The sequence below is a fragment of the Pelodiscus sinensis genome, chromosome 12 (assembly GCF_049634645.1).
Source record: "Pelodiscus sinensis isolate JC-2024 chromosome 12, ASM4963464v1, whole genome shotgun sequence".
NCBI lineage: Eukaryota > Metazoa > Chordata > Testudines > Trionychidae > Pelodiscus > Pelodiscus sinensis.
The window spans coordinates 2,051,780-2,071,833 of NC_134722.1; the positions used below are offsets into that span (position 1 = coordinate 2,051,780).

The window sequence follows — 20,054 nt, forward strand, 5'->3', positions numbered from 1 at the left end:
GGCCATCTGTGGTTATTTCCTCCTGGCCAAGAGGTGAGGCGCAGCTGCTGGCTCAACCTTCACGGGACTATTTTATGACAAAGGGGCCCAGGCCCCAAGGCCAGGAGAACGTGTATGTTCTAAATCAAAGCAAGCAGTGTGTACAGGCAGCCGCTAGGCAACGAGCCCTGTCCCTGTTGTCAGAGACGCTGCACGTGCGTCAGGGCACACGCCGGAGAGGGACGGGAACCGGGACACAGAGTCCCAGCGCATAAGGCCAGAAGGAACCACGGAGTCCGCCCCGTCTCGTCTCTCGGGCCAGAGGACTTCCCTGAATGAACGCCTGCTAGCACTACAGCCCGCTGTGTAGAAAAGACCCCCAGCAGCTCGGCCTTCCTTTGGTATAAGCCAGGGAATGGGGCTGACTACACGGTGACCTGAGCTGCAGGCTTAGGAGCTCATCAGATCTTCACTGTTATCCCTGCGCCAGACATATGCAAATTAGGCTAAGCATGGAATATCGCCGAGCCTCATTTGCATATCTAATGAGCCGCCATTTTTGTGGAAGAGGCTCTTGCGCCAGAAGGAGCATCTACACTGCCCCTTCTTGCGCAAAAAATAATCAGCGTAGCGGCATTGCGCAAGAGGGGTTTTCTTGCGCAAGAAGGGGCAGTGTAGACGCTCCTGGCGCAAGAGCCTCTTCCACAAAATGGCGGCTCATTAGATATGCAAATGAGGCTCGGCGACATTCCATGCTTAACTTCATTTGCATACTTCTGGTGCAAGATCGCGCCGGTGTAGACATAGCCCTGGAGAAGTGATTATTCCTCTTTACTCGGCACTGGGGAGGCCACATCTGGAGTATTGTGTCCAGTTCCGGGCCCCCCACTACAGGAAGGATGTGGACACATTGGAGAGGGTCCAGCAGAGGGCAATGAAAATGATTCAGGGGCTGGAGCACGTGATTTCGGAGGAGAGGCTGAGGGATTTGGGCTTGTTTAGTCTGCAGAAGAGAAGAGCGAGGGGGGATTTGAGAGCAGCCTGCAGCTAACTTGAAGGGGGTCCAGAGAGGCTGTTCTCAGTGGGGGCAGATAACAGAACGAGGAGCAATGGGCTCAAGTTGCAGTGGGGAAGGTCTAGGCTGGATATTAGGAAAACGATTTCCCTAGGCAGGTGGGGAAGCGCTGGGCTGGGTTCCCTGGGGAGGGGGTGGAATCTCCATCCCTAGAGGTTTTTAAGTCTCGGCTTGACCAAGCCCTGGCTGGGATGCTTGAGTCGGGGTTGGTCCTGCCTTGGGCAGGGGGCTGGACTCAATGACTCTGGAGGGCTCTGCCCGCCCTAGGATTCCACAATTCTACCATTCTAGTTCGACTCCTTGAGCGAGTGAGTCTGTTCCCAGAGCTAGGGTTTGTGGCTTTCTGGCTCAAACACCCCCCCTTCTGGAGAGACCTTGGGCAAACGAAGAAGCAGCAGAAAGAGGCCGAGCAGCGAAGCAGGATCCCTGCAGTGCAAAGATGCGCGATGCTGTGAAACGCTTCCATCAAGTGTAACCTCTTGCACAAAGGTGCTGCTGAAACAGCGGCAGGTAGACGGCTCACTTGTGAGTCATCTGGGCCCTGTATTCCAGCAGTCACAGCCTTCACCACAGGGCACACTAGCCCAGCCCAGCTGACGCAATGGCATGAATCAATTTCTTGGCACCACTCTGAGACAAGAGTCAGAGGACGTGGGGGGGAGAAAGGGGCCAGGAGTGTTGCAGCAACCCAACCCCAGCGTAAGTGTCATCCCGGCGCAGGGAAGTCAGGTCTGTACTCAGCGGTGGAAGGGGGAAATGGCAGGTCTCTGTTTGCAACAGTTCAACTACCCCCAGTTCCAGAAATTCTGGGGCTGCCCCTCGGCCCAGGCCCAGGCCGCCATGCCTGTCCCAGAGCAACCTGCATTGCTGCTCAGAGGCTCCTGCATTGAGGCCAGTGTGTCCCAGCTTACCTGCACTGCCCCTCCGAGCATGGCAGCCACTAGTCCCATGGCCATGCTCAGAGTCTGCGCTTCCACTGTGCCCTCGGAGCCCTGGGCCAGACTGGCACATGCCCGCTGCAACGTAGCTGCCACGAACGCCACCACCTGCCAAAGGGAGGGAGTTTGGGAAACAGATCACATCAGTCCAGTTCGAGACACGGGCATCCCTTAGACCAGGGTGGGCAATCACTTTTGACCGGGGGCCACTTCAGGAAAGTTTAAAGTGGCCCTAGGCCACCCCAGAAGGGGCGGGGCCTCAGGCGGAAGGGGCGGGGCCAGAACACTTCTATGCTTCCCCACCCACAGACCCTGATTGGTCCGGGGATAGGGGAGTGCGCAACATCTGCCCCCGCAGAGAGAACTGCCAGCTGGGTACCCACACCCCTGCCAGAGGGAGGAGACTATGTCTGCTCCCAGGTCAATCCGGGCCTAGGGAGGGGGAGCATGGGAAGTCTCTAGCTCTCTCCCTGCCCCGCCCTGCAAGGAGTGCTGCGCTGAGAGGCAACCGCCAGCTGAGCAGCAGCTGGTACTTGACTAAGTGCTGAGCCCCTTGCAGGGCGGGAAGAAGACTTCACACGCTCCCTGCCCTCCTCAAGCCCTGATTGGTCTGGGGGCAGGGGAGCGGCAGGGCCTCCGTGGGCTGGATCAACTTGCTTGGCGGGCCGGATCTGGCCCATGGAGGCCCTGTTGCCCACCCTGCCTTAGAACTTAAGCCAAGCGCTAGCAGCACGCCCATGCGACAGCATCCCCTCTGGCTGGCCGCAGAACTGGCTGCACATTACAGGAAGCGCGGGCTGTGCCGGGAGCCAGAGAAAGACGTAGCTACTTGGAAGCGGGGCGTCGGCTTGCCGGGGGCTCCCGCTGCTCCACGGTACCACACACGCTGCTCCTGCCCAGAGAGCTCCCGGCGCGGGGCCGGCTGGGGGAGGTGGCTCTGTGCAATTCATGCAGACACTCAGGCGGTGGGCCCCAGGGAGCCCCAGGCGCGAGAAATACATACACGTGATGCACGGCTGCAGGTACAGGCCCCGTAGCAGCTCATGTGCGAGGAGCTTGGCCTGTCTAAAGCACCTCAGCAACATCGCACCTCACATGCCGCCAGCGCCAAGAACACCAGGCTGCAGCCAAACCAGCCTTCGCCCTCCCCCGTCCTTCCAACGCAAGGCAGCAACCTGGCGCTTCTGACACTTGATACTTGAAATACACTACTCCCCCTCCCCCCGCTGAGCCAGGCGTGGCAGGGTCAGCCCGAGCTGACGGGCTGGGCTATCAGCAGCAGCAGCGGCTTGACTTCCCTCAGAGCTTTGAGGCCTTTATTCCCAGGGAAGCAGCATTTTAATTTGCTGCTTCAGTGCAGCCCTTCATTGGCCCCGGCTGAGACAACGACGGTGCAGCTCACTGCATTCATTAGCAGGCCTCCCCCACGGCAGGAACCTGGCAGGGCCTCCCGGGACCAGTAGGTTAGCAGCCCCTAAGACGCGGGTGAGCATTACATGGCGGGGCCACTCCAAGCTTTTGGTAAGTGGTCAAGGGCCACACTTCTGTGGAGGGGCTGCTGGTGCAGAAGGCCGCTCAGGGTAGGGGCCTGGGGTGCAGGAGGAGGCTGGGATCTGGGGCTGGGAGGGTGGACGGGTGCAGGAGAGGATTCGAGCCGGGGAGGGGTATTGGAGGGAGCTGTGACCGGGGGGCTGGGGAGAAGGGTGCAGACGGTTCCGATGGTGAGGTGGCCTGGCGTGCCAGTGGCAGGGAGGCTCTTACCTAGGCGGCTCCTGGCCAGCAGCCCTGCAGACCCCAAAGCAGGCTCCCTGCCTGCCGCAGCCCCATCCTGCTCCAAATGGCTGGCTGCTCCCTGTGGCTCTCTCTGGGCACCTGGGGAGAGGGGGGACGTCACCCAGCAAAACCTCTGTGCTCCCATTGGCCGGTTTCTGCGAGCGGAGCAGAGAGCCACGGGGAGTAGCCAGACACAGCGGCATGAGGCTGATCTGTGCCGGAGGGTCCCGGCAGGACAGCCCACGGGCCAGATCTAGTGCTTGTGGACCAGACCTGGCCCGCAGGCCATATCCTGCCCTCCCCCGTGCTAGGAACTTCCCCTTTCTGACCTTCGCTGAGCAAACTGTCAGGCTCTGCAGGCCTGTGCGGGTGGACGGTTACAGGGAAGCCAAGGGCTCTGGACTCATCAGCTGATGATGGGGGGAAGAATGAATAACTGGCCTTTTCCAGCCCCCCAAATTACTCCATCTCTAGGCACAAAGCGCCCCCAGCCCCTTACGCAGTGAGACAAGGCCGGGGGTTAGGCCGCACGGGCTCCACGCCAGGTCTGCAGTCAGAGCAGGGACAGGGTTCCCCAGGGTTCACAGCCCCCTGCAAGACGCTTGAAAACCACAAACCCCTTTCTTGCCCAACGGGTTCTGGCCTTCTCCAGCTGCCTGTCCCACCCCTGGCCCCCCCTTCGCTTCCTGCATTTCTAATGCAGCGTCCCACGGCCACGGCTTCCGGCCACGCCGCCGTTTACCCGCCAGCAGCAAGGCTGCAGCACAAGTCTGTGGCTCTGCTCTGGTTTGTGATGAGGTGGGAAGACCAGCACCACGTCAGGGTTTCCATTCGGAGTAACCTTCTTGGGGCCCTATGGCAATACGGCAAAGGGCCCCGTCACCACATGCCATGCCCCCCAATCCTCCATCCCCTAACGGCAGCTCAGATCACCTCCGCAGCATGGATCCCAGGGGGCTACTTGGATAAGTAACGGATGGGAAGTCTCCGGACATTACTCAAACTGCCGGTGGAAGGCCAGCTGGCTCTGGGAACGAGGGGCCAGGGAAAACCGCTGGCACCCTTCTGGGCCCAGAAGAAGGTGCTGCTGGAAACGGCAGAGCACCACGTATAGCGAGCTCCCCATGGCCAGTGGGTCTCTCCTGGGGTCTGCAGACGACGTCTGAGATCTCCCAAGGGGGCCGCACCTCCAGCTGAAATGGTTTAGGGGTCCACAGTGAGAAAAGGATGCGGCCCGCTGCCCTACACACGCAGCCCCAGGCTCTCCTAGCTGGGTGCCCACTGGCGCATGGCGGAGAAGGGCGGCTGTGGGAAGCGCAGCGCCACGGCGGTTCCATTTGCCCAGGCTGACATCCTCGGGAAAGGGTTAGAGAAACTCCCGGTCGCTTCAGGCTGAGTCCGCCCTGCGGCCACAGCAAGAAACACCCTCCCCGCCGCACCCCCGCTTGGCACACGGGTCGGTCAGTGGAAAGGCACGGCCACGTCTGGCTTCATGCCAGACTGCAGAACGGGTCACGTGGGAGGTCGTCCCGTGAGCCCCCAGCCCCCATGGCATTTCCCAGCTGCTGGGCTGTGCCCACGGGCTCTGCCACGACCTACCTGTGCAACGTCCGTGAACACGGTGTCCGAGACGCGCTCACACAGCGCGGCCACCAGCTGCAGAACAAGCAGCTGCTTCTCCTGCCCCTCGGGGTGCTGAGGGTGGCACTGCTCCAGCTCCGCCCGGCTCGTACCGGAGAGGGGCCTGGCCTCCAAGCCAGCCTCGTCCTCGGCCGCCACACGGGTCAGCTCCTGCCAGACACCGACAGAGAAAGCTCAGCACAGGAGATGGGTCTGAGGACCACGGGCAACGATAGCCCCAGCCACGCAGCTGGGGGCACCCGGCCAGCAGCAAACTCCCCAGAACACCGTCAGATTGCAACAGCATCCCAGGGCCTCCGGGACTGTCACCGGCCAGACTCTTGTTTGCCTGCTGGCTTTGGCGCTGGCATCGGACCCACAAGAGACCCGGCCCCCAGGCAAGCTCACCTTTTCCTGAGCTAGGAAATGAGCAGGGACAGCCGCTCAGCAAGCCAAGGAGGGCTCGCTGCTGCTGGCAGGGCACGCCGCTGCTCCACGCCCAAGTGCCCCTGTGCTGCCAGCGCCCTTCCCACCCACCCTCAGGGCGAGCTGTTTCAAGAGGGCCCGACGCAGCGCGTGGGGCTCTGTGCACCACAGAAGGGCCATAGCCCCAGGGCACAGGTTCTCCGCTGGGTCTGGCAGCGGGGAGAGCAAGGCCCGGCCCAGCCCTATCCAACACTGCAGCGGGGCCGTGGCAGTGGCTAGGCTGGAAGAAATGGAGACAGGTCAGGGAGCTGGGCCGAGGAAGTGACTGTCTGCGCAGGCAGGGACTCCCCTGGCAGACCCCACCGTTAAACTGAGCAGTGTTGTAAAGCAGGCTTTTTCTGTCCATAGCCTTTGCGTATAGCCCATCCTGCCACACAAGGCCCCTCATACAAAACCCAGATACTCAGAGGAGCATGGGCAGCACAATGCAGTTTTGTGAATGGAATTTGATCTTATAGGCATTCTGGGACTCACAGGCGCCAAAAAAAATAGGGAGGTGAGCATGACTAGATAGTGCTTACAGAAAAGCCTCATTTGACCGTAGCTTGACCAGTCTTAGGGGCAAGGGAAAAAGTAAACATAGGGTAATAAAACATAATTGTCTTACACTAACTATGCCCCGTCTGGTCCTGTCCACGAGGGGATCACGCATACATCACGAAAATTCCTATAGGGCAGTATTGTCATACTACCTCATCACTAGCCTATCAGGCCCTGCCAAATGCAGACCCTAGCATGGCACAGACACCAAAGTTTTGTATAAAAGACCCTCAATCCCTTTGTTCGACGGAGGTTCCGTGTATTGAGGGCACGTGTCTTGTTTTTGCCTGGCTAAAGGATTGATCACCCTGAGGCTGCCTCCCCACCCTTCGAGTCAAATATAGGGGTGCACGAGTCCTGAGCATGCTCCGAGTTCTAGTGTGTCTTTATGTTGTTATCGTTTCTGGATTTGTAAGTATTGCTTAAATTTATTAATTGGTGGTTTAGTTAATAGTTAAGCTGCATTAATTATATCCTATAATCCTGTGAAGTATAAGTAAGTTGTATAGATAGTGTGATTTTGTGCTATGTGAAAGGGTTAAGCTTTAGCCCAGGTATTAGTGTTAGAAGAAAAACCTTTGAGTTGTCAACTTGTAACAGTAAAAAATCAATGACTAACTCCACCAGCTGTCCTAAAGCGACATTGGAGGGATTGGCTGTGGGTGGTTCTTTTATCATCATTATTTTGGCTTTGTTTTTTGTATTTTTTATTTGTATGCTGCGTTGTCTTAGGCGAATTAGGGATAGTGATTTGATAGAAGTGAATTGTAATCAAAGAATTGTAATCAGTTGGGTATAATTGTGCCCAAGCTTTTCTACGCAGTAAAAGTACTGAGCAATTGCTAGTTTAAACACCTACTTGTTAATTGCTGGTTTTGACCACTTAATAAAAATCATTTGTTTCACCATCATCCAGTAGTTTTCACTGGATAGTCGGCTTTAACCCTTGAGGCTCCCATCACATCACCGAACCAAGGTGTAACAGGCAGAACAAGGCTTAACTCTTTCACAGCTGGAGGGGACAGCGCCTGCTCAGGGCTGACACACAGCTCCCCTGTTCCTGTGGCGGCTCTTCCCCTGCCCCTCCCTCAGGGCACGGAGCCATCAGGCAGGTGCAAGTGAACCCTCGGGCCGCCAGGCGCCTCCGGGCCCTTGTGCCCAGCCAGGCCAGGCTGCTCACAGACCGCGGCCTCTTACCTTTAAGCAGCAAATGAAAAAGTCTCCAGCTAAGCCACTCTCCTGGCAGTGAGCCAACAGGTCCACCAACTGCTCCACCCGCCACTGCTCCGCGGAGACCCTCTGGTAGAGCGCCTCGTCCTCGTCGCTGAAACGCAGCCGGCCTTTACTCCACGGGACCCAGCCAGGGCTGTGGCACTGCCCCGGGCCTTAGGGATTTACACAGCACGCCCACGGGCCCCCTTCCGTGCCCCCGAGCAGCCGCAGCCCACGCAGCGCTCCGGCTCCCAACGGGACGCGGAGACAACCGGCAGGGACTTGGGAGACGACGGGATTCGGTCTGGGTGCCAGGATTAAGGGTGGGGGGCTCTAAAGGGCAGGGCGAGGCCCCGTGCCTCCTCCCAAGGAGGGCCGGGTAAGCTAGTCAGGGGCAGGGGTCACGTCCCAGATTTCCCACGCCCTCCCAGCCCGCCTGTCTCTCCAGACCAGGGGAAGCGGGTGCACTGCACCGTCGCTTCCAGGCATTCGCACACGGCCAGGCGCAGCAACACGCTGCACGAAAGGGGGCGGCCAGACGGCAGCTGATGAAACGTCCGTTAGTTTGGGGATGAAGCTGAACGGTCGAGCATTCGGTTCGCTAATTCGCCGCTAGTCAGTGCGGGAAGAACAAGGGCAGAGTCTAGGGCCACAAAACACTCCACAGACACGCTCAGAGCCCCTGCGAAGAGCGGGCCGCGCCGCAGGGCGTGAGCGCAGCAGCCCTAGGGGGCGCTGGCCCAGGGGAAGCGAGGCCCTGCCTATGTGCAGAGCTGCACTGAAGTCGCAATGGAAGTGGACTGGGTTACACCAGCACAGAGCCGCGTGACGCCCTAAGCAGATTCATTCGGGCTGGGTGAGAGCCGCCCAGCCACTCCGCCTGCCCGGTGCCGTGCCCCTACGGGGTCTCTCACCTGACGGGCTCTTTGACAGTGACCATGGCACCACCGCCATCAGCTACTTGAAACTGGCACAGCGGATGGAGAAACGGCAGGGGGCTGCCCAGCCCTGCAAACCCGGCCAGCACGGAGAGGGCCACCTCTCGCTCGGACTTCTCCAGGACCCAGAGCAAGATCTCCTGGCACGGTGACCTGTCAAGAAAGAGGCGATGGCAGAGTCCATCTCCTACCACCGGCACGTTGCTTGCAGCACAGACCCGTGGGGCAAAGCAGCATTGTGGGAGCTTCGACACGCCGCTCGCCGCACTGGGGCGCGCTCTGGCACAAGGACAGAGGCAGGGGAGCAGTCACCCTTGGGCAGTTCCCTCGGTGCCGTCTCTCAGACGCCGTAAAGGCCAGGGAGGGGACAGGTACATAGACGCTTCGCCGGCTCCTCCAGAGTCTGGACGGGAAAGGAGCTGGGTCCTTAAAGAGTCCACCCCAGAAAGGAGTGGAGAAGCCGGACAACGTGAACGCAAGCAAGTGCACACAATAAAGGCCCCCTCCCTCTCCTCACAGCCCCTGCTGCTGGGCCAGGAGCCTGCCGGCCGTGACACTCCGCCACGGGGGGAGGGGCGCAGCCTGGACGTGTCGGTAACATCTGGATGTGCCCCCCCAGCAGTGTCATGAAGGCGCCAGATTCTGGAAGGCTGAGCAGGGCCGGGCAGCTGCAGTCCCGTCACCGGCGCAGACTTCTTGGGAAGATGCAGCTCCCAGCAGCTGCTGGAGCGTGTCGCCGTCACTTCCACGGAGGCCCCGCTGCGCCTCGGAAAGGACTGGCCCTGTCCGTATGGCAGCACCGGCTCCTCCCAGAGCTCTCTCTCAAGCCCTTGTGCCCCTCCCAGCAGGGGGGGACGAGAGAAACACGTTGCCAGGAGGTTTGTCCAAACCCGCATGCCGAGGGGAAGGTGGCAAACCACCAGTAGCTGGGCTGCATGGGTGCCGTGCCGGCGCTGTGCCCACGGTGGGAGAGCTCGAAGGGTTCATGCCCACAAGGCTACTAGGCCCAGAAGAGGAGCCGGTCGAGCGCCCCTCCGGGAAGAAGGGAATCCGTTCAAATGGGACACAAATGGCTCTTTACTTCCAACAGCCGGCAGAGCACAAGGACATTCAGGTCCAGGTACTGAGAATTCATTCACGTTTCCCCAGCGCCCAAATCCCGCCCGCACAGAAAACACCCCACACCCCAGCCTCCCACACCCAGCTTTCTGCTGTCCCTAGGCAACCACGATCCCCCCCTCCTAGGCAGTTCCACGAAGGCCAGACCATGAACGAATGCACCCCCCCCCAGTAATGGCAGACCCCCCACAGCCCTGGAAGCAGACTTGTCCACCTCCAAGTGCTCGTTTCGGACCTACCGGCAGCCGAGACAAGGACAGCCTCCTACCCTGACAAGCCGGTGGTGGGTCCGGCCTGCTGCACGTGTCTGACATTCGTGGCCAGCATGGAGCTGGGGCTGCAAGCTTTGTCCTCAGCCATCTCCACTGGAGCTCAGCACAGGAGCACGTTCTGGGCCCTGATTCCGCGACCGCTGGGCCCCACGCGGGGAGAGCTCCCCCCCCAGCACACAAGGCTGCGCGCCAGGAGATCCCACCACAGGCCTTACCGCAGGTGCGACACGTTCTGCTTGGTGAAACAGTAGAGTGAGAAAATCCCTCCCAGGGCCGGCTGCAAGGATTCCAGCAACACGCCAGAGGGCTGGTTCCCAGCCACGTACACCTGGGGGAGAGAAGGGTCTGGTCTCAGCCTGCAGCGCAGAGGGCGGGCAGGAGAAAGGCACAAGCTGCCCGGGGGGACTGGTTCTGTCCCACGAGGGGCAGGTTACTGCGCCCAGCCCTGCCCATCTTCAGTCACCCCCCCAGCCCTGTTTGCTTCTGAGCACTGGCAGCAGCCAGCCTTCTAGGAGCTGAGCGCTATTCCAAGGGGACAGCCAGGCACCCGGCCAGTACAGACTGCACCATGGGACGAGACAGTGGGAACGCGCAGTCTCCCGAAAGCCAGGGCTGGGCTGCTGTGTGCGGAGTGAGACACTCAAGCAGAGGGCCTGGGAGACAGGCCCTTTGAAGAGACTTCAGAGACACTCCTCCCCCCCCCCCCCCGCCTTGTTTCCAAAAGCACCTGCCCAGAGAGGTTTCAAATACCATCCTAGCCACCCTCAGCAGCCTCTCCCCACCTCCAGGGCACTCACCAGCCAGCAGAGCCTCACCCCACAGCTCCCTTCCCTGCCCCCAAGCCCAGGGAGGGCGAGCCTGCAAAGTCTTACCATTTACAGGTTTGCTTTGAAGTCTCTCTGAAAACCCTCCCAGGATGGCGGCTCTAGCAATCACGTTACAGACACCCGGTGCAGAAGGCGGTAACCCGGAGAAAGTGCTGAGCGGTTACACTCCACGTCAGGTGTGAGCATTTGTTAAGGCCAATTCAAACTAATAGGTTTGTGGGTCTGGTACTTTTTTTTCCTGGAGAGAGTGCCAGGAAGAGGCAAATAAAACATCAAACCTGTTAGCAAACTGAGTTTGCTTCAGCTCAGCAGGCTGGGAGAAGGTGCCTGCTTGGGGCACACTGGTCCTTTGAGCACGACTATTCCTTCCCACTCCAGATGCCCCTGGCTGCTGCAGGGCAAGCAGCAATTCCTAGGGCTTGCGCTAATCTCAGGCTGCACTTCCAGGTGTGTGACTGTCTGTCCGATGCAACAAGGCAGCGGAGACGGAGGGCGAGGGCCAGGAGGGGATTCGGTTGATGCGCGTTTGGACTATCGTTCTGGTGAGCGAGGGTTTTGCCCGTGCTAATCCCTACAGAGCCGTGCTTCCTAACCAGCATCTTTCGCATACAAAGCCTTCCTGGTGACACCCAGGGAGCATTTCCCACTAGCATCAAATGACACTTGCTGGCAAACAAGGGCACGCTTGCCAGGAGACGTCGGCGCTGTCAGTCTCTGCTGTCAGGACCAGAGCGCTCTGCCGTGAAGGAGAGCTCCGCCCTGCACCCCAGGGCATTACCATCACGCCCCCTGACAGGTCTCTGCCTGCCGGCCAGGGCTTCTACCAAAGATCCCGTCAGCAGCTTCTTGCAGTTCTACTCCATTGTGCCTGACGCTGCCCTTCTAGTCCAGAGCTCGGGAGTCCACAGCAGAGAGCATGTTCCACAGACAGGATGCGGGGCCAAGCCTCGGGCTCCCTGAGTAGCCTGCTACTGAGACGGGCGTGAATCTCGTTTTCCGCTGTCCTGGCAGAACAGGATCAAGTTCCAACCTGGGCTGAGCCACGAGGGCTCTCCTGCTCCACTCCTTCCTACGCCAGCCCCACAATGCAGCCGACTCGCCACTGACACAGGGATGCTGGCTCCATCGAGTGCAGGCCTCATCTGGATCCCAGCACTGCTCCGCACACGAGACTCTGCAGGCTTCTGGCAAGACGGCCGTTTGCTCCTTTTACCCCCCTCCCGCATCTCAGGGAGCAGCAGTGACATGCGGGAAGAGAGGGAATTACCTGCTCAGGCCTCTCGCACCGCATCAGCTGTCTGGACCTAGTCCTGAGCACACGGCTGCAGTGGACAGCCTAGGAGAACACCACAAGGGCAGGCGTGTTCCTCTCCCCAGCCACAGACCACAGCCAATGCCAGCCCCACCCAAAGGCCCATCCGCCTCCCTCGGACTGGTCCCTCGCCGGGGCACTGCAGGTGAGGGGATCATCCCATCTCTGAGCAGCAGATCCCTGTGGGAAGGAACTCCCGCTCAGACGCTGAGTCGGCACTCCCCCCCGCACAGATTTCAGCATTGACAGTACAGCTCAGTGTTCCTGTCCTCCAGTGTCCTCCTTCCCCCACATCTCTCATCGCCTCCTCGGAGCAGGAGCAGGAGCAGGAGCAGGAAAGCCATTCTGTTCCAATGACCTCGGGCAGCAGTTGGCCCAATCACCATCGCTCTGCTTTGAGCTCATTCTCCGCCTAGGGATCTACACCCTGCAACAGCAGGGCCCGGAGGCAGACTAGTAATTACACTGCTCCTCAAAGGATGCTAGAAAGGGGCGGTGACTGCTGAGGAGAAGCCTTGTCTGCAGTGCTGAGGAGACACAGCCCAGAGGAATCGCACATGGCAGAGTAAGGGGAGGGCTGCTGCCCAGGGCTTCAGAGCAGAATTCAAGTTTAGGATGAAATTATTACTTGTATGGGAAGGCCCCCCACTTTGCTGAGGGGCGCTCTGCAAGGGAACCCAATGGGCTCAGAAATCTGGAAAGCATGATGCTACCGACCGCCCGTGTCCTTGGACTTCTGTTGCCCGGCGAGCACATTCCGACAGTAGCAGAGAGAAAGGGAACTTGATGTTCCTCACTATTCCTCCAGCGCTCTGCGGGGTAGCGCCCCCGAGGGAGGAATGCAGCACAAGAGAGGAACTGGGTAAGCAGTGATGGTCCAAGCTAGGTTTGGTGAGAATTCAGTTAGCTCTCTTCTGGGAAGGTTAAAACTGGGGCAGCTTGACAGACACGGTATAAATGGAGATTGCTCCCAGCAGCTAGAATGAAGCTCTAGATGGAGTCTAAAGTGATTCCCGTCCATGTTTTGGGGACTTTTTCCACTGCACATAATATTTCATAGATTCTCAGGCCAGAGGCAGGGCTAGATTTAGAAGCAAGCAACCGCTGAGGAGGCGCCGGGCTCGGGGGCTGGTTTTGCTGTTACTGACCAACTTTTGAAGTAAAACGTTTCAGATATTTCACATGGGGAGTCATTTTTCATTAACCTCTGAGAATGCTCTAGACCTCTGTAGAACCTTCCGGACTTTCTGAGAACTGTATTTTGCTCGAACCTCCTAGAACAGGGCTCTCAAACCCCTGGCCATGGGCCCTCCCTGGTCAGAGCCGTTTTGCAAACTTGGCACACTCACTTGCCACCGTGGGGAGAGTAGGGGCAACCACTACTGCTACCCTGCACCAGGTACCCCCAGTAAGCCCCAAAGGGATGGGGTGCCATGGGAGGGTGGAGAGGGGGTGGGAAGAGGCAGGGCTTGAGGGATGGGAGCAGACCGCATCCTCCCGCTCCACGGACTCCTAGACCATACTGCGAAACTGCTCCAGCTGGGGATGGCCCACAGGTCGGGAATTTGAGACCCCTCGCAGATACATAAGGAGAGGAGCATCACCAGTCAGCCAGCCAGATATACGGACAAACTAAGTCTAGTGACAATCCAGCTGCAATATTGTTAACCTTGTTTAGTTGTGTCATTTTGGAAGTGTACTTGTGTTCTGAGACTTGAAGAACGTGAGTAGACTAATAAAGGACATACTTAACAAGATGCCAGAGCTATCTATTGAACTCCTATCTACACAACAATATAAAATACAGTTCCTTCTTCTGCCATGCTTAACACAATGTTTGATCACTTTCTAAGACAATAGAACAGACTTTTGCTCTTCTATTCCCCCTCTTCACTCCCATAGAAAATAAAACATGCTCCTGAAGAAGCCATCAGGAGCTCAGTATTAGGAAGCAAAAAGCTCAATTGCAATCTAGATTGCAGAAAAGAGCAAATTTGAGGAGGAAATATCTGAAACAGAACTACGGCTAATATTCCAAGGCAGTCACCTACTGGAATACCAGTGAATAGTGGTACAGCCAATGCTGGTTCAATGCCTCGATGTTAGTACAGTCCAGTTATTCTGACAATTGAAAAGTTGCTATATGTGTTGAGAAAACAATGTTTGATTTGCTTCTATATGGCGTGAATGAAGACAGCGTTACAGATCCTAGTGTGCAAATTTACCTTATATGACAAATCACACATCAATGTCATGAGATGGGCTGCAAATGCCGTTAAAGAAAAGGCATTCAAAAGTCTAACAAGTGGGGGAGATAGACATCCGTTACCTGGACTGCCAGTCGGTCCAGGGCCAGCCCTGCCAGAAGGGACCATAAGCATCATCTAGCCTGGCCCTCCACAGAACACAGGCATCAAGCCTCACTCAGGTAGCTTGGCATCACACCTATACATCCTGGATGAACTAGAACACCTCCTCCAATCTAGACAGCAAGGCTGTGTCTACACTGGGCCACTTATTCCGGAAAATCAGCCGCTTTTCCGGAATAAGCTGCGAGCAGTCTACACTGGCCCTTGAATTTCCAGAAAAGCAACGATGCTCTACTGTACAAAATCAGCCACTATTCTGGAAAAACTATTCTGCTCCCGCTCGGGCATAAGTCCTTATTCCGGAACACTGTTCTGGAAAAGGGCCAGTGTAGACAGCCCAGTAGTCTTTTCCGGAAAAAAGCCCCGATCACGAAAATGGCGATCGGGGCTCTTTTCTGGAAAAGCGCATCTACATTGGCCACAGACACTTTTCCGGAAAAGCAGCCTGCCAATGTAGACGCTCCTTTTCCGGAAAAACTGAAAACGGAATAGTATTCCATTTTAAGCAGTTCCGGAAATTCATGCCAGTGTAGACACAGCCCAAGACTCCAAGCAACGGTGAACCCACCACGTCCCTAGATCATCTGTTCCAAGTTATTCACCCTCGCTGTAAGACCCCTTCCCCTTTTTGAACTGCTCTAGTTTAGCTCCAGGGAAAGGTGTCAGGTAACACCTTGAAGATAGAAGACCCCTGTTAATCCAGGAAGAGGAGTGACAGAAACAGCTCAAGTTTCCCCACAAGTTCCACTCCATCCATACGCCTCCATCCTGATTTGGGCGGCAAACGTTCACAGGAATGCAGGGAATTGTCTCTGCAGAATGCTGAAGCTGCCAACACGATCACGGACGGGTCAGTTGCGACGTGGACAGCTGCACAGTCAACACTGGACAGATACATTTATTCCACGAGTCGCCAGACAGCAGTGCACTGCTCACTTCCCCCCATGAGAGATCTTGCAGCTGCAAGAATCCAGGCAAGCAACTCAGGGCCTTAGTCCTTTCAAGGACAGCTGGTGTTTGCAGAGTCCAGAAGTCTACCTGGCACATGTACTGTGTTTACCTCCATCAAGGAGAACTTGAACATGACCTTGGGTAGGGGACGCAAATCTGAGCTGAAAGGTTTAGTATTGGATACATCCCAGAGCGAGATTTATGATAATCCCAAAACTAATGCTAGCATGGGCATGTCCCAGTAACGGAGCCAGCCACCTCCAGAACTCAGCTCAGCACGATCGATCCTTCCAAGCAAACAGCTGAGCAGACAACAGCTGCAGTCTCCAGAGACAGCTGATGCTTTTTCCAGCCCACTTTACCTGAGCCACTTAGATATGCATCCCTGGCCAGGAAGTCTCTCTCTACATTCTTTATCCAACCTCGGTGTCATGTCCTGGCTTTATTCACCCTCCTGTAGCACTAGGCAGCTAAAAAGAACAATGTGTCCTTTGTGGCTGACCGGTGAGGTTTCGTTTCCTCCCCCTTTCTAATAGGCTTTACCTCTGTTGGCAATTGTATTCAGCCTGACAAAAGCCTTACAGTAAGGGCAACAAAGAGTATTTCTGTTCTGTAGTTGGGAAACACCGATGAGCTAGTCCTATCAGGTGAGGGTGGGAAACACTTTCCATTCACTAGTGTCTCAGGAGGGTATTAAACACCTGCTACTGAAATTGGACATTTTTAAATCAGCATCCAAGAGCTTCACAAGAACAGGCACAGGAGCCTTCTGAACTAGGGATGTGGAATTTCAATTCATCAGCTAATCGAGCAGCCATGAAATTGCCATCGACTACTCCATCAGTTATAAGGGGAGCGTTCGCTAGTCCACTGTGCCTCTCCCTTTGAAATGTACAAGAGCCACCCATGGCTCTTGTATATTTCAAAGGGAAAGACTCAGCCCTTGCTGCCTCTCTCCCCTTGAAATGTACAGGAACCGCAGGCAGCTCCTGTACAATTCAAAGGGAGAGGAGCAGCAGTGGGTCCGGGGCAAGCGGGACTGTTTCAGTCCCTGTTTGCGCCGTTTCCCCACTGCCCTCTGCGGAGACAGTGCTGGGGGGAACCAGCTTGTAATCTGGCTCCCCCCAGCACCAGTTTGTGCTCCCGCCCCCCCCCCCTTGCTGCCTCTCTCAAATAGAGCCAGCAAGGGGGAGGAGTGACTACCTGAGTTCCTACTCAACTACCCTAGAAGCACTTGCTTACCAGGTAGTCAACTAGTCACTTACATCCCTATTCTGAACTATTGCTGCTGTAAGTCTTGGCGCCCTGAGGAAGTTCCAAAAGACTGGAAGAAAAGTAATAGCGTGCCGATATTTTAAAAAGGTAAACCAGACAACATGGGTAATTCCAGATGCATCTGCCAGATGTGGATGCCAGGCAAAAATAACAGAGCAGCTGATACAGGAGTTGATTATAAAAGGATTAAGGGAAGGTAAAATAATGAATCCCACTCAACAGAAGTATATGGCAAACAGACCCTGCCAAACTCAACTGATGGATATTTTTGAAGAGATTACAAGTGTGGCTGATAAAGAGCCTAGAGCTGAAGTGACCCACCCAGTCTGAAAGACGTGCGACTTGGTGCAGCTCTACGTTTGATGCAAAACAAGAACAGCGCAGGATGAAGACACACACGTTAAACGGTCGCAGAGCTGGCTGCTAGGAATGCAGAAGGGCCAGCTTCCTGGGCAATGCTGTACTCTCCATTCAGCCCCCCTCACACAATGATGGTGCACCTAGAGAAGCAGCGGTGTGACAGACTAGTGATGCTTTACCTCCCTGCCTGCTGCAAGGCTGCCTCCAGAGAGAACAAAGCCTGTGTCACCAGCAGCGGGCCTGCAGACGGACTCGGGCTCCTGGGGAAGGAGCCAGGCAGCAAGTTCTCGTGCACTGATGGAGCTGTGTGACATTGCCCAGGGACACGTCTGGGCGGCAGAGCATGGAAGGGCCCAGTCTCGCCCCACGGTTGTACTCTCCACAGGGCTATTTGCTGGGCTTGTCTCCATGAACATCAGTGCGCAGCAAGCCGAGCGTGACTCTACCCCACAGCACTGCCCCAGACTAACTCGCCACAACCTGTTGGATAACGCACTCGGATCTGTCCCATGGCCAAGAGGGGCGACTGCGCGCCACTGGGGCCCACAGATGATTAGCCTGCTGGAGGCTATGGCAGGGTGGGTTCAAAACCCGGCTTGCCCCAGACGAACTGTTTCTGTACACAAGGAAAGGGGTGCTGGAACAACTTCGGCTGGGCAGTAGGAAGAGTCGCCCAGGGAGCCTGGGCTGCTGGGGGAGACACAGACCCTCCACCTGCCCCTGGCAGGGGCCTGGGAGTTCCACCTCAGCCCTCCCACTAAGAGGCTGGTGCTGCAGGGAGGGGCTATGCTGCGTGGGGGGGAGCGGATTGCCTTACCTTCCCTGATGCAAATTGCAGCCTCTGCCAGGACCACTCTGTGCCTGCCCCAGGCTTGTAGCTTGGGGGAGCAACACAGCCCCCCTAACTCCAAACGGCCCCCATGTTAAAAAGTGGGGGGCCATGGCCTCCCTGGTTCCAGCTCCCCAGACTCCACCTTACTTCAGCATGGAGGCTGCATTAGAGATTTTGTTCGTTTTACAGTTTAAAATATTCATCTCAAATGCCTCGGCGGGTCCCAGCCCTGAAGACCGACTTTCCGGGCAAACCGTTCTCTCTTCCGTCCTCAGGCACAGCTACACCCTTAGAGATGCGGATCGGACACTGTACCTTGAACACATCTTCCACGCAGCGGCTGAGCTCTGCCTCTTTCACCAGCACGGTCCCCGCAGGTAAGTCGTCCACTGCCATCTCTAAAAAACCACAGAGCAGGAGCATCAAGACCCGCTGCCACAGGCACCTTTCCAGAGCAGGGAGACACACTGTCCCAGTACACTGCTCTAGTCCCCAGGCAGCGTGACAGGCAGCACAGCCGCATGTGCCATTGGGCTCTAGGACAAGACAGAAGGAAGCAAAAAGCTACTGGTGAAATCAGCAGTCCCCAGAATCAGGCCTGGTCGACACTGCAAAGCTGAGCTGGCAGAAGCCACCTTGTATTGATCTCGCTGTTCATGTGTCTACACTTACATTTATCTCCAATTAATGCAAATGCTCCATTTTGCTGACATAGTAACACCACCTCCCGAGCAATACTGAGCCATGGTTGAGGTACTGAGGTTGATGCATTGTGAGCACAGACAGCAAAACCTAGGGCAATCCCAGCAGTCCTCCAACAGCTCTCCCACAATGCCCAACACTGACCACTCTGGTCTCAGTTATGAATACCGCTGCCCCAGGGTCACAGAGAAGGCCCCCTCGCCTCCTGAAAGCCCTGCAAATTCTTGAAATGCCTTTTCCTGACTTTCCAGGATGACAAGCACACCTGGCAGCTCTCCATTATTGCATGCATCCCCCCAGCTGACCATGATGGCTACATGCCGCAGCCTAGAGTAGATAGGGGATCCCCTGGGGAGAAGAGCCTGTGTGGGCACTGCTACAGGCCAGCCGTTGAAATATCAGTGTGTACGAGCAGGTTGTATGGGGATGCAGGAGAAGGCACCAGCAGCAGCGACACACGAAAGCGAAGGACCTGAGGCAGGCATACCACAAGAAGGAGACCAACAGCTGATCGGGTGTTGCGCTACAGACCGGCCACTTTACAAAGAGCAGTGCGCCATACTTGGCAGACACACCTCCACCATGGATGCTTCCAAGGAGCTAAGTCACAGGCCCAGAGTCTGAACAGCAAGGAGGAGGAAGAGGGGAAGGGACCAGGAAGGAGGAAAGGGAGGATCTGGGGACATGCGACCAGGGGATTCAGCTATGCTACAAAGCATGGTTCGTTTGAGACGTCATCACAGTCTACCAAGGGCAAGCCGGAAGTAGGATGAGGATCCTTTATTTCCCACTACAGTGATGGTGGTGTTACAAGACACACTGACTGACAAATCTACAGCCATTCTGTGCACTGGAAGTAAGAACACCATGCATGCTGGGAAGTTGACTCCTTGCTCCTAATCACCCTGCATGACTCACTTCTGCCCCGCTATGCACTGAACGATGGTGCACTAGATGGTCACAGTTTGCACACTAGGGTACCTACCCATAGTACACGGCACCGTGTATCGCTAGAAGCACTCCTGGTCAGTACACACAGCACTGCTGCAAGACGAGCAGGCCCACGCTAACTGCAGCAGCCTCATGCCAACTTAACTTGTGTGTGCCACAGTTTGCAGAACAGACACAGCATCAGACTCCATCACAACAGCATCAAGTCTGCCGCACTACACATTGATCACAAAGCTGCCCATGCAGTTGGTGGATTGCCAGCTGGGAAGCAGGTATGTTTGTAATGGGCTGCCAAAGATTTCCCTCCAACAGCCCGTGGCACTAAGAGCAAGGCTGATCAGACTGCAACACCTTCCCCACAGGAAGTAGCAGAGTCTGGAGTCATTTAACAGTGTGGTAGAGACGCTTTGGGCAGTGTAGCAAATGCTGGGTGAGAAAACGGAGCAGGTGACTTAGCACACGAAAGTATCTTCCTTCGCACAAGCACTGCCAGGCTACACCCGGACTGTGCTCCTCCTGCCTT

The 20,054-nt window shown here is 56.6% G+C and overlaps 1 protein-coding gene across 2 annotated transcripts in view; it reads right to left on the minus strand.

Moving 5' to 3' along the window:
• Nucleotides 1-20,054, minus strand: part of TANGO6 (transport and golgi organization 6 homolog) — a 71,946-nt gene that overhangs the window by 36,533 nt on the left and 15,359 nt on the right. For both annotated transcript variants that reach the window (XR_012906620.1, XM_075939794.1), the window contains exons 7-12: nucleotides 18,194-18,276; nucleotides 10,168-10,280; nucleotides 8,538-8,714; nucleotides 7,609-7,735; nucleotides 5,365-5,556; nucleotides 1,966-2,100 (exon numbers count right to left, since the gene is read on the minus strand). Coding sequence is in view for 1 of the 2 variants with exons in the window: in XM_075939794.1 (XP_075795909.1) it covers nucleotides 1,966-2,100; nucleotides 5,365-5,556; nucleotides 7,609-7,735; nucleotides 8,538-8,714; nucleotides 10,168-10,280; nucleotides 18,194-18,276 (827 nt within the window). In the remaining variant the exon portion in view is untranslated. The remainder of the gene's footprint in view (nucleotides 1-1,965; nucleotides 2,101-5,364; nucleotides 5,557-7,608; nucleotides 7,736-8,537; nucleotides 8,715-10,167; nucleotides 10,281-18,193; nucleotides 18,277-20,054) is intronic.